This window comes from Enhydra lutris, unplaced genomic scaffold (assembly GCF_002288905.1).
Source record: "Enhydra lutris kenyoni isolate GAN:26980312 unplaced genomic scaffold, ASM228890v2 scaffoldscaffold9, whole genome shotgun sequence".
NCBI classification, from domain to species: Eukaryota; Metazoa; Chordata; class Mammalia; order Carnivora; family Mustelidae; genus Enhydra; species Enhydra lutris.
This window is the reverse complement of record NW_019154093.1, coordinates 13,935,736-13,951,922: the sequence shown is the minus strand read 5'-3', so window position 1 is coordinate 13,951,922 and position 16,187 is coordinate 13,935,736. Positions and strand designations below refer to the sequence as shown.

Sequence of the window (16,187 nt, the reverse complement as noted above, 5' to 3'; positions counted from 1 at the left end):
CCTGGATCGGGCTCCCTGCTCAGTGCAGAGCCTGCTTCTCTTTCTCCTCCCCACTTGTGCTCTTGGTCTCTATCTCTGCCTTGCTCTCTCAAATAAATAAATAAAATATTTAAAAAGAAAGAAACATGCATTTAAGGCTCTTGCGTGTCTTTTCATAACTTGATAGTTTATTTCTTTTTAGTGCTTGATAATACTCCACTGTCTGGATCTACCACAGTTCATTCAACTACTGAAGGACATCTTGGTTGCTTCCAAGTTTTGGCAATTATGAATAAAGCTGCTGTAAACATCTGTAGGCAGGGTTTTTGTGTGAACATAAGCTTTCAACTCCTTTGGGTAAATACCACAGAATGTGACCAGATCACAGAGTTAGAGTATCTTTAGTATTATAAGAAACTGCCAAACTGTTTTCCAAAATCACTGTACCATTTTGCACTCCCATCAGCAATGAATGAGAGCCCCGCTGCTCCACATCCTCACCAGCATTTGGTGTTATCAGTGTTCTGGATTTCAACCATTCTCATAGATATGTGGTGGTATCTCAGTGTTGTTTTGTCCATTTGTCTGAAGTAGGCTCCATGCCCGACACCGGGCTTGAACTCATTACCCTGAGATGAAGGGTCACATGCTCTCTACCAACTGAACCACCCAAGCACCCCAAGCTACAGAACTTTTTAAAAACAGCTGAGGGGTGCCTGGGTGGCTCAGTCAGTTGAGTGTTCAACCCCTGATCTCGGCTCTGGTCTCCATCCCAGGGTCTTGAGATCAGGCCCCACACTGGGCTCCATAAATAAAATAAAATTTAATTAAAAAAAATAGATTTAAAAACAAGTTGGTAACTAGACCAATCTTATACTTAAAGTCTTTCAGGTTAAGCATCTGACCCAAGTCCTAGCGATCTGACCAAGACTTGACCACACACAGCTCTAAGCAGCTCAAAACAAAGCAGTTTGCATCCTGCCACAGTATGTCTTGGGATTAATGAAATCATGATATTTTCCATCTGGAAGGGATTCTGTGCTCCAAAAGGGCATTTCATACAGACGTCTCTTTCAGAATGCAACATGTGAGAGCTGTTTGAGTTCTTTCTCGTGTTACAGGCCACGAGCTTAAAGGCCTATGCATCTTACATCCAGTTTACACAGAGCAGCATATGGCCCATAATAGGAATATACTACTTATTAAGTTAGTAATTTAATAATAGAAATCTCTAGACCCCTCTCTACCACCACGCTATGAAGGACTTCCAACACACCATCTTGGTAAGTCACAAAAAGTATAAAAATGCAGGAAACATAATGCTAAAGCATTTATATTTCAAACTTGTAAATGCCCACACATGGAAGACACAGACTCTCACTGAGCCTCTCTGAAGCCTGAGCATCTACGTCTGTAAGACAGGAGAGCAATGATCGATCTACACTAGGAGGATCAAATGGAACTGGGAATGTGACGTTCTCATGACAGGATGGACACAGACCTGAGACTCTCATCACTAAGCCACTGCTCTCATTATTAGCCGCAGCACCGGTATCAACCACAGCCTAACTCTCCCTCCTCCATAGTCATCTCCCTGCCTTCAGGAGCTCCCTCCAGCAGACTTTGCCCCTTCTGGGCCTTGGTTAGCCCTCACAGTTAGTCATAGTACCCTGCCCTCCGATGTGACAGCACAGAAAACTATATGTTCCAGTAAGTCCGTCTAAAACAACCTATTCAGGGCGCCTGGGTGGCTCAGTGGGTTAAAGCCTCTGCCTTCGGCTCAGGTCATGATCTCAGGGTCCTGGGATCGAGGCCCGCATCGGGCTCTCTGCTCAGCGGGGAGCCTACTTCCTCCTCTCTCTGCCTACTTGTGATCTCTCTCTCTCTCTCTCTGTCAAATAAATAAATAAAATCTTAAAAAAAAAATGTTAAAAAAAAATAAAATAAAACAACCTATTCAAAGCCAAGTATCTGAAAGGCGTGAAAGTCGGAGTAACAAAAAGATGCAAACAGTGGTTAGTCAGCTGAAAATTCACTCACAGGAAAGCACAAAGCTATTCTTAAACTAATAGAGCAAGCCTACAGCACTCACTCGTGACAGCACCACGTCATCTCCTGCCTCGTACACCCCTGTCTTCTGGGGCACTTTCTTTCTTTCCCTTCCCCTTACTCCCTCCTTTTTCTTTGTCCACCACCCTCCTGATGCTCTCTACCCTTTCTTCAGAATCCCTCTCCTCTCTTCTTACCAATCAGAATACAGAATTCAATCCTATCCTTAGTCTTCGTACTTACTGTACTTTTCAATAACATAATGGACATAGTTTTTTTAAAGACAAATCAGGGGATGCCTGGGTGGCTCACTCAGTTAAGCATCCAACTCTTGACAGACTCTTCTTCTGGCTCAGGTCATAATCTCAAGGTTGTTCTGTGCCCTGATCTTGAGCTCTGCTCAAGATTCTGTCTCCCTCTCCTTCTGTCTCTCCCCACTTGCTCCTATACCCACACTCTCTCTCTAAAATAAATAAATAAAATCCCTTAAAAAATTTTTTAAAAACTGGGGGCAGCTGGAGGGCTCAGTCAGTTAAGAGCCCGCCTTCGGCTCAGGTCACGATCCCAGAGCTCTGGGATCCAGCCCCATGTCCGGCTCCCTGCTCAGCAGGAGGCCTGCTTCTCCCTCTCCCTCTGCTCCCTGCTTGTGCGTGCGTGCTCTCTCTCTCTCTCTCTCTCTCAAATACATAAATAATCTTTAAAAAAAATTTTTTTTAAATAAAGATAAATCAGGATTCAATTCCAGCTTTAATAATTAGGTGTACAACTAGGTAAATCAATTAAATACTTCTGTTTACTCAGCTGGAAAACAGGGATAACAGCATCTCCACATGTTTAGAGTGAGAAGCAAATTTTTTTAAAGTTTAGTTAGTTATTTGAGAGGGGAGAGAGAGCAGAGTAGGGGGGGAAAGCAGAGGGAAAGGGAAAGGAACAGGCAGGCTCACAGCTGAGTAGGGAGCCTAATGTGGGACTCGATCCCAGGACCTGGAGATCATGACCCTAGTGGAAGGCAGATGCTTAACCGACTGAGCCCCAAGAAGTAAATTAACTTAGATTTCTAAGTTGTCTAGCCTAAAACCTGATATATAATAGTCTTTCCACAAAGTTAATGTCCTTCTCAACTTCTCTGGGAAAATATTATCTAATTCTTGGGTATGTTGTCTACAGGTCAGTAGTTCTCAAGAAAAAAGGAGACCTCCATTCCTTTAATCTGTTCCCATCTATTTTACAGATACAGCTGAATCCATCCATTACGGATATACACAGTGCCTTTCACCACAGAATTTTGTACGGCCCTGACACAAACACTTTATTCTGGGTAGTCTCCTTGATTTTAAAAATAAGTTGGACGAGAGAAATTTAAATAAACTTTGGAAACCCAAAGTAATTATTTAAAATTATAAGCTATGCATGTAAGAACCACTTAAACATCAAATATAAATCAAGAAATTAAAGATAAACACTACATTTTAAAAAATTGGCTTGAAACTGCTTCAGGAGTTTGGGCCAGGTAAGAAATAAGTGAACTACTTAATTGGAATGGTTCCCATACAAAGGTCTCAATACACTAGCAGGCCAGTTGCCAGAGGCCTCTTCCAATTCATTCTAACAGATTTTAACCTCATACCTAGAGACTGACTCTACTCTTTTTTTTTTTTTTAAGATTTTATTTATTTATTTGACAGAGATCACTAGTAGGCAGAGAGGCAGGCAGAGGGGAGGGGGAAGCAGGCTCCCCGCCGAGCAGAGAGCCTGATGTGGGGCTTGATTCCAGGACCCCGAGATCATGACCCGAGCCAAAGGCAGAGGCTTAACCCACTGAACCACCCAGGCACCCCGAGACCGGCTCTACTCTTGAGTGAATTCTACACTGGTATCCAGTTGACGTTTGTAAAAACAAAACGATCTTAGAGAAATCACATTCACTAGGAATCAAGATCCAGGCTCAGCCAGCCATTAGACAAAAGAACCAAAAGGCAAACTACTTATGGCCACTGTGGGACACTTCAAGCTACCTCCAAGAAGAGAACATGCAAAGGTCAATGCAGCCCACAGTGAGCCCTTCAACCCCGAGCCTAAAACCACACCACGGGCGCACTGGGTGAATCGAAACCAAGTCAGAGTTAAGCAGAAGGCTACGTGAGAAACACTGTGTACCCAGGAGGCCGAAGGTACAAGCCAAAGAAAGGGATTAGGAGATACGGGGAGGTGGGAGGAAAAGCCGTTTTTCCATTCAGGTACAAGTTCAGGGCCAGGAAGGGCAAAATAATTAGGTAAGCAAAATTTCTTCAGGGGCAATAAAACAAAGACAATATTAAATTGAAAAGTGAAAATTCAAAGGAAGAGGTAGAGGTGACTGTTTTCAGGGCAGGAGAAAATCGACTTCAATCCCCACCCCGAAGGCAGTGAAGACACATGGGCGTGGCAAGACACCACAGTCATTAAAAAGAACAGCCTTCAAAAAACTAGACTTACTGGTAGGGTCTGGGGTTTTATTGCAGAATAGCGTGTTTTTACCGTGATCATAAAAGGATATGCCATGGCATGCAGTTTTTTTGAAAAACATCAACCTACAGCAACAGAAATGGCAGGCAAGGTCTGAGTCCCTACCAGGCAGGAGGGCGTGGCTTCCTCTCACTGCCTGTCTCTGAGGAATAGGTGAGCCCCGCAGCCCCAGGCCCTGGGCGCCCAGGTAGCGCTCTGGGCCGGGCTTCTCCTGGGGACCGGCTGGAGTGGCCATACTTACTGGAGTCCTCCCACTGGAGTAAATGGAGCTTCCACGCAGAATAATACAAAAATCCCAGTACCAGAAAAAGGCAGAGGGCTAGCAGCAGATTGCGCACAAATACCAAGAGTCCCATCTTCACATGATTTACGATTTCCTACATGACCTAAAAAATAAAAAAAAATAATAATAATAAAATAAAAAAATAAAAAAAAAACAATTTAGGTCTTAAAGGATAAAGCAGTCGCCTTGGTGATACACTCTACCTTAAAATAGGTACGTACGGGAGAATGGCCACATGAAGAGCCACCTAAAGTTACCATTGAGCTCCCCACGTGGCATCCTCCAACCTGCTAGTCCTGGTCTCAAGAAACAGCTTCACCAGTCACTCAGCACCCAAGGCAGAAATCAGCAATCATCCCTGCATCCCTCCTCTCCCTCATCCCCAGCATCCAATCAATGACCAAATTCTGGCAATCCCAACCCGCCAGGTAAGTCCCCAGTCACAGCCCCTGCCCCCCCCCCCATCACTACCCTGGTCCGAGCCACCACTGCAGTCCCAGAGGAAAGCTCCCCGCCTCCACACTGTACTCTTTCCAAATCCACTTTCCACAAAGAAGTAGGATGGATCCGTTAATAACACAAAATTGGACATTGCTCTCCTGCTCAAACCCCTCTGTGTTCGTGTTCCACTGTGGCTGAAACAGAGAACCACAGACTCGGAGGCTCAGAGTTCTGGCGGTCCGAAGTCCAGCTCTGGTGGGGCTCAGCAGGGTTCTCTTTGTGGAGTCTCCCAAGAGCCAAAGCCAAGGGGGCAGCACAGAGCTGGGGGGGGCTGTAGAGCTCTTCATCTTCTTCAACTTTTGAGATGGAAATGGGGCTTGGTTAATCGTTACACTAGGACTACAGGTATAAACTGGGGCAGTCCAGACAGACCTGGCCATACACTGGGACTACATGTATAAACTGGGGTGGTCCAGAGAGACCCGGCCATACGGCCAGGCTCCGCTCCGCAGATTCTGAGGATAAAGCCGCCTCCAAGCTCATTTGCCTTCCAGCTGCTGGCTGAAGGCAATTCCCTGCAGCTGCAGGGCCAAGGTCCCCAGCTCCCTGCTCCTGATCACACAGTCTCCTGTTCTCCACATGGCCCCCCGCAGCCACAGCGGGTTAGATCCCTCTCACTCGGAATCTCTCCGGCTGGCCCTTCTACCACACCTTTCTTCTGCCTCCAGTCAGAGAAACGTCTCTTGGCTTCTCAGGCTCCTGTGCTTAGGTTGGGCCCACTTGAAGAATCCAGGATAATCTCCCCATTTTAAGGTCTGTAGTCTTTTTTTTTTTTAATTTATTTATTTGACAGATGGAGATCACAAGCAGGCAGAGAGGCAGGCAGAGAGAGAGGGGGAGAAGCAGGCTCCCCGATGAGCAGAGAGCCCGATGCGGGGCTCGATCCCAGGACCCTGAGATCATGACCTGAGCCAAAGGCAGAGGCTTTAACCCACTGAGCCACCCAGGTGCCCCAGGTCTGTAGCCTTAACTGCATCTGCAAAGCCCCTTCAGCTACATGACGGGACATATTTATGGATTCTAGGGATGCGGGTGTGGACATCTTTGGGGTGCCATTCTGCCTCACACACCTTTCACTAAATTCTCAATCCCTTTAAAATGAAGTCATTACTCCTTAGAGACTAGCAGCTTCTGACTGTGCCCCTATTTTACTCTCCAGACCATCTCTTGCACCTCCCAGCCTTGTCTGTGTCCTGTGCCTTTCTTCTTCCAACTCACCGAACATAGCCCTGTTGTTTCTCCCCTTGAGGCCTGCCTGGGACATTCTCCGCCACACCACTGTTTCACTGGTGGCATGTTCTCTGATGCTCACCTGAAACGGAACATCCAGCCCCCCACCCCCGCCTCACTCAGATAGCTTAGCCAGGAAATAACACATGAAATTACATATAAATACCATAAAGTGATAAAATGTTACCATTTGCAGATTTAACTGTCCATCCAGAAAAGCCAAGAGAATCAACTAAAAAAAACTTTAGAACTAATACATAGGTGATTATAAGATTAAATTACAAAAAACCAACAGCTTCTTTTTTTTTTTTTTAAGTTTTATTTATTTAAGTAATCTACACCCCACAGGGGCCTCAAACTCACAACCCCAAGATTAAGAGTCAAATGCCCTTCCAGCTAAGCCAACCAGGTGCCCCATAAAAATCCATAGGTTCTTGCAGGCTCCTCAAGAGGTTAAAAAAGAGCTACCCTATGACCCAGCAATTGTACCCCAAAGATACAAATATAATGATCTTAAGGTGCACCTGCACCCCAATTATTATAGCAGCAATGTCCACAATAGCCAAACTGTGGAAAGAGCTCAGATGTCCATCAACAGAGGAATGGATAAAGAAGATATGATACATATATAAAATAAAATACTATGCAGCCATCAAAAAATGAAACCTTGCCATCTGCAATGATGTGGATGGATCTAGAAGGTATTATGCTGAGCAAAATAAGTCAGTCAAAGAAAGACAATTATCACATGGTTTCACTCATATGAAGAATATAAGAAACAGTGCAGAGGAACATAAGGGAAGGGTGGGAAAACTAAATGGGAAGAAATCAGAGAGGGAGACAAACCATGAAGGACTCTTAACTACAGGAAACAAACTGAGGGTTGCTGGAGGGGAGCGGAGTGGAGGGATGGGGTTACTGACAGGCATCAAGGAGGGCACATAATGTGATGAGCACTGGGTGTTATATGCAACTGATGGATTACTCAACTCTACGTCTGAGACTAATGATGTCGTATATGTTGGCTAATTGTATTTAAATTTTTAAAAAAGAAGGTAAAATCAACAGCTTCTTAAAAACTATGCAAACAACACCGAGGAGAAGATGTAAGAGGAAGGATTCCACTCATGATGGCAACAAAATCTATAAAATATCTAAAAATAAACAGGAGGAAATGGGCAAGATTTTTACTAATGGACATAAGAGACCTGAATAAATAAAGACACATAATAGGCTCCTAAGTGAGAAGTTTCAATATTGGAAATATGTCAGTTCTCTATAACTCCAGTCTGACTCGTCAAAACCCATGGTTTTGTGTGTGTGTTTAACTTAAATCCAAAGTTAATCTGAAGACTTCATGCCCAAGAAGAGCCCAGAAATTTCTTTAAATAAAAAATAATGAGATGAGGATGTGCCTCACCAGATATCAAAACCAACTCAAAGCTGTAATTCTGAAGATCGGTGGGCACTGGCGCAGGAAAAGACAAAAAGGTCAGTAGAGCAGAGTCTACAAATGAGCTCTCAGAAGAGACAGACAGAGATACACACACACACACGCACATAAAAATGAATTTACCTTATCTATCTATACATGAGTTTATTCTATGATAAGCACATAAATTTCATAAAGAAAAACAAAAACACGATAGGATACACAGCTAACTGCTGATGTGGTTAACTCCAGGAAACAGGATGAAACAATGGGAAGTGCTTTTTCCTTTATATCCTCCTAAGTTAAAGTTATTTGTTGTAAGTCACAAGCCTTACCTCTAAAATTTTTTTTAAGATTTATTTATTTGAGGGAGAGAGAGCGAGTGAGCGCATGAGCCAGAGGGGCAGAGGGAGAGGGAGAGAGAATCTTAAGCAGATTCCACACTTAACGCAGAGCCTGATGTGGAACTTGACCTTATGACCCTGAGATCATGACCTGAGCAGACACTTAACCAACTGAGCTACCCAGGCACCCCACACTCTATGATTTTTTAATATTAAAAAAATATATATCAAACAACACATTGTGGAAATGGAAACTGGTGGACTCGTTCAGGAGTAACTAGACAACAGCTACTGAAATTTACAACAGTCATGCCCCTCGACCCAGCGTTTCTATTTCGGTGACTTTTTCCGACAGCAACATTCCAACAAATACTTTACAAGATGTGTACCTGAATGTTCATTAGCAACACTCATTTTAAGAACAAAATACTGGGAAAAAATTCAAATGTCCATCAATAGGGAACCAAATAGATGAATTATGGTACGTCTACACAGTGACATCCAGATCAGTGGGGGTCATGGCAGGAAAACAGATGGCACACGCAGAGGAATTAACCAAAGGAAATGAATCATGGGGGTTTTTATAGCTATGTGATTAGAGTTAAAGGAACAAACCAGGGGGTGGTGAAGCACCTGGGGACTCTCCACTGTAGGAAGCCACTTCTGCCTTGAGGCAACAGAGCAGGAGACGGAAGGGTGTCCCTGGAAAAGAGAGGCTGGCCATCAGGAGCGTTGCTGTGGAGGGCACAGTGGCTCCTGGAGCCCCGGCAAGGAGCGGAGGCGAGTAAAAAATGCTCTGACTTCTCTCAGCACTCGCCCTCTGATCCCTCAGTGTCTTTTATCAGCTGATTCCAACGGGAAGCCAGAAGGCAAGGAAGCGGAGATGATGCCGTTCTTCAAGGTCAGACACCAGCACAGAGGACAAAAGGTGGGTAGTGATCAATGAAGGCAGGAGAACAACAAGTATAAAGTATGATGTACCAGCCAGACAGAATGGTGCACAGCTATCTGTCCTGACATGGGGAAAAATGTCTAGTCTATACCGCTAAATGGAAAAAAAAAAAAAAAACGAGTTGTAGATTAGTAATGAATGTGTACGTATGGCCACATACTGGTCACAAACAAGGGCGACAGGAATACTGAAAACTAAGGTTCCATATTCAGTCCATAGTTAATATGCACCAAACTGTAGACAATGGCTACCTCCGAAAAGTGGAGGGGGTTGTTCTTCACAATCTTCTTATTAGTGTATTTATTTTTAATTTTTATTTTTATATTTATGCACGTAACAAACATAGAAAGTTTTCAAATTGAAAGAGAAATTAGAGACTTGCAGTTCCAGCAACACAAAGGACACTGTATCCCAGCTGGTGCTTCCAATGGTAACAAATTTAAGCTGTAAGCAGCCTGTTGGAAAGCCTTTCCTCTCAGCAGGCAGCTGGTCCCAGGCCCACCCCCTCCTTCCTGTCCTGAAGGCAGCTATGACAACCTGAGCTGCCGTGGTCATGACCAAGACCTAAAGCTCCAGCAGACATAAAACCATGGGTCAGTCCACAGATTTAACCCGTGCATTCAGCAAACAGCACAGTGAGAAGGCTGAACCAGTCTGCTACTTTACTTCTATCTTTTCCATTACAGAAAAGGCTCTTCCAGATCCTTTTCCAAAGAGGAACCCAAAGAGGAAACCAATTTCCAAAAGTGGAGAGCATACAAAGAACCGAGTAAGAGCTTAAAATAAGTCAAAACCTTCAACACCAGGAAAAGAACAACTCAAGACTCAGAAAGAGATAAACTTTCAAACTCGCTGCTAGGACAAAAGCTTGAAGCTGTAGGGGGAACGGGTCTCACACTTGGCCTGGTGGTGGGAAGGGCTGGGCCATGTCTAAAGAAATCACACGTGCTTTTGCCCTATAACCCAATAATCTCACTTTTAAGAAACTATCCCAAGGGCACCAGGGTGGCCCCGTCCGTTGAGCGTTCTACTCGTGACTCTGGCTGAGGTCATGATCTCAGGGTGCTGGGATGGAGTCCTGTACTGGGCTCTGTGCTCCATGCAGAGTCTGCTTGAGATTCTTTCTCTCCCTCCCCTCTGCCCCTCCCCCTGCTCACTCTCCCTCTTGCTCTTTCTCCCTCTCTCTAAAATAAATACTTTCTTTTTAAAAAAAAGAAACTATCCCAGAGACACATGGATAAAAATTCAAAATGACTTGTGCACATGGCTATTCACTGCAGCACTATTTGTGATATGAGAGAGTAAGTCCTTCAATAGGGGTTGAATAAGCTAAGGTATATACCCCCAGAATAGAGGGTGATGCAGCCAAAAGGCATGTGCTCTCTCCCGGTCCTCCTTTCTGAATAATCTAATCTAAAAGCCATCAAACCTTGGGCACCAATCAAGGCAGGCATGCCTACGTGGAATGAGGAGAGGTGTGGGGCATCAGGCCATTATGAAGGGTCCTGGGGGTGTGGGAACCCGCAATACTGGAATTGACCGAGTAAGTAAATGTACTGAGGGACACAGGAGCTGGACTTCTCAATGACAGAAAAGGGAGTTACAAATAGGAAAAGGGAAAAACCAGAATAAATGTGGGGAGTTGTACTCAAGTTGAAGGGATGGGTGTGAGTGGATGGGTTTTGGTAAATAAAGATACAAAAATATGAGAAAAGACAGTGTGTGTGCCTTTGTGTGATACTTGCATACGTTCCCTCGCTGCGGTCACTGACGAGGGCCTAGCAGCAGGCATGCCCCAATTCCAAGGAGCACATCTGGCACCTGGAGCTTGGTTTTTAAATACGAATCTCCCCTAATGGGAACCAGGGATCCCTGGAAGAATGGCTGATTGCACGACTGAGGCAAAGGAGGCACAAACAAGCCAAGGCTGGGCTTTTTCACGGTGCCTGGAAGCAAGAAGAGACTCAGAGGGTGAGGCCGTGTCAGAAGGAAAAAGCAGCCAGTGGAGAGGCTCCTAATGGTCAGCTCTGGAACAATTCAGACCACTAATAACAGATTACAACCCACGAAAGAAGAGCCTAATAAATGAGGAGTGGAGAGAACGCTCCCTTAGAGCAGAATGCCAACTGATGAATGCAGAAGGAATAATGTAATCACAAAGTCACCATTTGGGGACCAGGTCAGTAATAATTCAGCTAAAGACACATCAAGGAATGCTCAAGTTAAGGGGTAGAATTTTGAGAAATGGGGTGTTGTACAGTCTTCAAGTATGCGCCCACCAGATGCTTCTTAATTACAGAGGGGGGGTGGGGGAGAGGAGCCTGACGACGGAGCCATCCGACAGACTCCACCATAAACAAGCCACGGGCTCTACGGGAGTTCTCTGTAGTATTTTTGCAACTTTTTTGTAATTACTTCAAATTATTTCAAGAGAAAAAGAAATAAACCAAATGCTCAAATGTTCAAATACACGTCCAAATGAGAGATGTGGCAGCCACTTAAGATGTAATTTATTAAAAAAAAAAAAAAGATGTAATTTATGAAAACACTTTAATGACACGGGGAAACGGTTATGATACACAATTAAATGAAGAAAGAGACAAGTAAAGAAGAAAAGAAAAGGACTAGAATGAAACATAAAAACGCTAACACTAGATGAATACTTACGATTGTTGGGGCTGTGGGAGCTCACTTGGCCTCCCTGCACAGCCATAAAGAAGCGCGCAGGTAAAGAAAACTGCAGTGAGCCCGTCCGGGCCGCCGAGGGAATGCAGTAATCCAGACTCATCCCCTTCCCGTGTATTCATCTTGGGGAAGGAGATGGCCCTCTTCTGTCCAGAGCTGACGCAGCAAACACTAAGAGCTAGGAGTTATGCAGAGCACAGGGGGACACTAAGACAATCAAACTCATACCCTGCCCTAGAGGGTCACTAAGCCTGCCGCTGACGTCTTAACCGTCAAACCCACTGGACGTGATTATCCTCCAATGCCCTGACCTTTCTGCGGCATCTGCGACTGAGAGAGACAGGACAGCACGGTGGGAGGGCCCTTCCTCTGCCTTCTCTGCCGACCATTGCCAGCTCATCTTTATGGCTCTGTTCAAGTCTTACCTCCCTTGGGAAGCTTTCCTTACTAATAGCCCTATACTCCACGTCTGCTCCCGTATCATCCCATGCCTACCTGCATCACAGTATTTATGAAACATCATGCCCGCTCCTCTGTCTCTGCAAAGGAGGAGTACACCACCTGAAAGCATGATCTCTAACTTAGCTCTGTGAATCACCTGCGCCTACTAGCACAGTGCCCATACGTAGCAACACTTGAGAAGTGTGTGTTTAAAGAATAAACTACTGTATTTCTAATTACATGTCCCAATTCCAGACACGACCTAAGCTGTACACATTCCAAAACATAACATCCTGAAGGCATGATTTGTGTGCGCGTAGGGACACATAGCAATGCTGCAAGAGGAGAGAAGCCTGGGGTCCTGTGTGAGGCTGTCCTAACATTTCCACTCTGCAGACATCCCCGAAGCAATTTTGCTCCGCTTCTGTGATTTAATTTGCTGTCATTACGCTGACCAGCCCAAACTTGAGCTCTTCCATCCAGATAACGGCTTCTGAGTCCCATGTCCATCTATTTAGGGAGTAGGGATACTCCACAGTACCATCTAGATGTTGCACAGATGCCCCAAACTTCCTCTTTCTCAAGTAAAAGGCGACACCTTCACAGGAGCTCCTGTCAGAGACCTGGAAGTCATCCTCGACACTACCCTCCTCGCTCTCACCTCCACATACACTCAGTCACCGAGTCCTGTGACCTGCACCTCCGAAATCCTTCTTGAATGCATCCATCCCTCCAACGTCACTGCCACTGTCCCATTTCAAGTCACACTAACCTTCAGCCTGGGCTCCTACTACAGCTCCCTGGTTAGCCTCCCACTCTCCACACAGCAGCCGATGTGACTTTATCTTACCCCCAGGCTGAAACTTCGCAAATGTCCCACTATCCTCGGAGTAAGGGCCCAAATCGCTTAACGGGGCCTGTAAGGCTCAGCGTGCTGGGCATGCTCTGGCCCCTGCCCACCTCTTCCCACCTCTTCCCACACCTCTCTCCAGGCCCTACACCTCCCCCAGAGGGGTCCGGTCCACAACACGGCCGCTCTCTCAGTTTCCCGGTCCCCTCACTCTCTCCCAAGGTCAGGCTGACGCTGTCCTGACCCTCCCGCACCATCGCACCAACTCCCACTCAGCCTGGAATCCGCAGCTTCCAGGTGAATCCCGCACAGAAGCCTCACCTGTCTCCACACCTCAGGTTAGGCCTCCCTGTTACAAATTCCCACAGCAGCTGTTTATCCTCATCCCAGTTCGCAGGGTACTTAGAATCTTACGGTATTTACAGTAATTTGTTTAACATTTATATTCGGGCTAATGCAGGCAGGGACCAGCCCACGTTGTTTATCCCTGTATCCCTGGTAGGGCTTCAAGAGTGACCGGCTCACTGACTGACTATTTGGTCAGTTACAGGATGCTCAAAGAAAGGGACCAAAGGTTTATTATGCTAGGTTCTTTTTATTTAGCCATAAAAAGAAAAATCATAGGGGCGCCTGGGTGGCTCAGTGGGTTAAAGCCTCTGCCTTCGGCTCAGGCCATGATCCCAGGGTCCTGGGTATCTGAGCCCCGCATCGGGCTCTCTGCTCAGCGGGGAGCCTGCTTCCCTTCCTCTCTCTCTGCCTGCCTCTGCCTGCTGTGATCTCTGTCTGTCAAATAAATAAATAAAATCTTTAAAAAAAAACATATAAAAATTTGAATTCATGGAAAAAAACTGCACCAAACACCTGTCATTTCTTTTTTTTTTTTAAGATATTTATTAGTGTTTATACAAACAAGCTGCAACTACTAATTCAAAAATAGGAGGGTTTTTCCTCAGTAAGAGTACATTCTTTAATAGGACTCTATTTGAATAAGAATTCCATACAAATAGAATATATACTTAACACAAGAAAGCAAGGGAGGATTTTACATTACACAGAATATTCAGTTGGTTCAATCATGGGTGAGTTACCCTTCCAACCAAATACTTATATTTTATATTTATTACAAATATTGCATTCAGTTCAGTATATGCCAACAATCACACAGTTTTAACATTTAGTAGCATGAAGCACACTTAACTGTTTCTTTCCAAAGGGATATAGGATGTAGTCTTCATTTCACAGGGGTAGAAGTGACTGAACTACTGTCTGCTCTTTAATGTTTCAACTAACCATTCCATTGCCTCATTAAGGCTAGTGCCTTTGGTTGCTGAAGTTTTGAATATTTGCCATTTTCGGTCCTTCAGTGCGGGTAACCCAAGTGAATTTGCCATCTCTGAGGGAGTCATGGCCTGTTCCATGTCCTGCTTATTTGCAAACACCACTAAAATAGCTTTTCTCAGCTCTTCTTCCTCCAACACAGCAACTAACTCTGATTTGGAAATGCCAATTCGATCTCGGTCACAACTGTCTACCACATAAATGACTGCATCTGTGTTTGAATAATAACATCTCCAGTATGGCCTGATACTTGTCTGTCCTCCTAAATCCCAAACTTGGAACTTAAGATTCTTGTATGTTACCATCTCAACATTGAATCCAATAGTAGGAATAGTAGTAACGACTTCTCCAACCTGTAATCTGTATAAAATTGTAGTTTTTCCTGCTCCATCTAATCCCAAAATTAAAATCCTCATTTCCCGAGTTCCAAACAGACTGGAAAAAATACTTGAGAAAAACCCACCCATGGTGAACCGCCTGTCCGCCCCTGTCGGTGGTCAGAAACAGGCTCCGGCCTCGGCAGCTACTCCTATTCGGGCCTCGGCGCCTCCACCTCTGCTCGCCTTGGCCTCCGGGTCCGGCTTCGGCTCCCAAGCGAATCCCTTGGAAGTCCAGTCTGCCAGCAACTTCCACCACACCTGTCATTTCTAAAACACCCTACAATATGGTTATTTTCTCAACTATACCTGGCAACAATTTTTAGTCTAAAATATCAGAATTTGGGGAGCTTGGGTGGCTCAGTCGTTAAGCATCTGCCTTCAGCTCAGGTCATGGTCCCAGGGTCCTGGGATCGAGTTCCACATCGAGCTCCCTGCTCAGCGGGGAGCTTGCTTCTCCCTCAGCCTGCCATTCCCCCTGCTTGTGTTCCCTCTCTCGCTGTCTCTCTCTGTCAAATAAATAAAAAAAAATCTTTAAAAATAAATAAAATAAAATAAGATGTCAGAATTTTGCTGACCTTCAAATATCAGCCATACTGGATATAAACTCAGGTATGACAAAGGTATGTAGAGCAAAAACCACAAAGCATGACTCCTGTGAATATTTGTGAGGCAAACTAATGAGAAGTTATTATATACCATGCTATTTATTATCCAGCTTCCCAAGAAAATTTATTGAAAAGCTCATCAATTTTTTTTAAAGATTTTTATTTATTTATTTGACAGACAGACATCACAAGTAGGCAGAGAGGCAGGCAGAGAGAGAGGAAGGGAGAGCAGAGAGCCCCATGCGGGGCTCGATCCCAGGACCCTGGGATCATGACCTGAGCCGAAGGCAGAGGCTTTAACCCACTGAGCCACCCAGGTGCCCCAAAGCTCATCAATTTTTTAACAAACATTTTTGCTGAATGCATAGCTCCTATTCAGCTGTTACGCACGACTAGGCAGCTTTAAGTAGTTAATTAATATGCAATATGTTAAATTATCCTATGCAGAGGAACGTGCATTTTCTAATTGCAAGTTAGTGAGCAGGGTAAGTCAATATTGTTAATATTCATATAGCACTTACTGTGGACCAACCACGGTTCTAAGAGTTTTGAACGATTTAACTCACTGAATCTTCTCACCAATCCTATGAGGTTATCTATCGTTCCCATTACA

General features: G+C 44.8%; 1 protein-coding gene and 1 pseudogene across 3 annotated transcripts in view; both read right to left on the bottom strand.

Annotated features, from left to right (window-relative positions):
* LOC111142879 (ST3 beta-galactoside alpha-2,3-sialyltransferase 3) overlaps positions 1-16,187 on the bottom strand; it is a 187,856-nt gene that overhangs the window by 156,713 nt on the left and 14,956 nt on the right. Inside the window, exon 2 of one of the 2 annotated variants that reach the window (XM_022496273.1) lies at positions 4,775-4,919. In XM_022496273.1, coding sequence (XP_022351981.1) covers positions 4,775-4,889 — 115 coding nt within the window. In that variant the 5' untranslated portion in view covers positions 4,890-4,919. Of the gene's footprint in view, positions 1-4,774; positions 4,938-16,187 lie in introns of those variants that run through there. The other variant, XM_022496272.1, reaches the window with a different exon arrangement.
* Positions 14,129-15,216, bottom strand: LOC111142880 (annotated as a pseudogene). Its single transcript, XR_002640296.1, has one exon. The product of XR_002640296.1 is annotated as an ADP-ribosylation factor-like protein 1 pseudogene (transcript).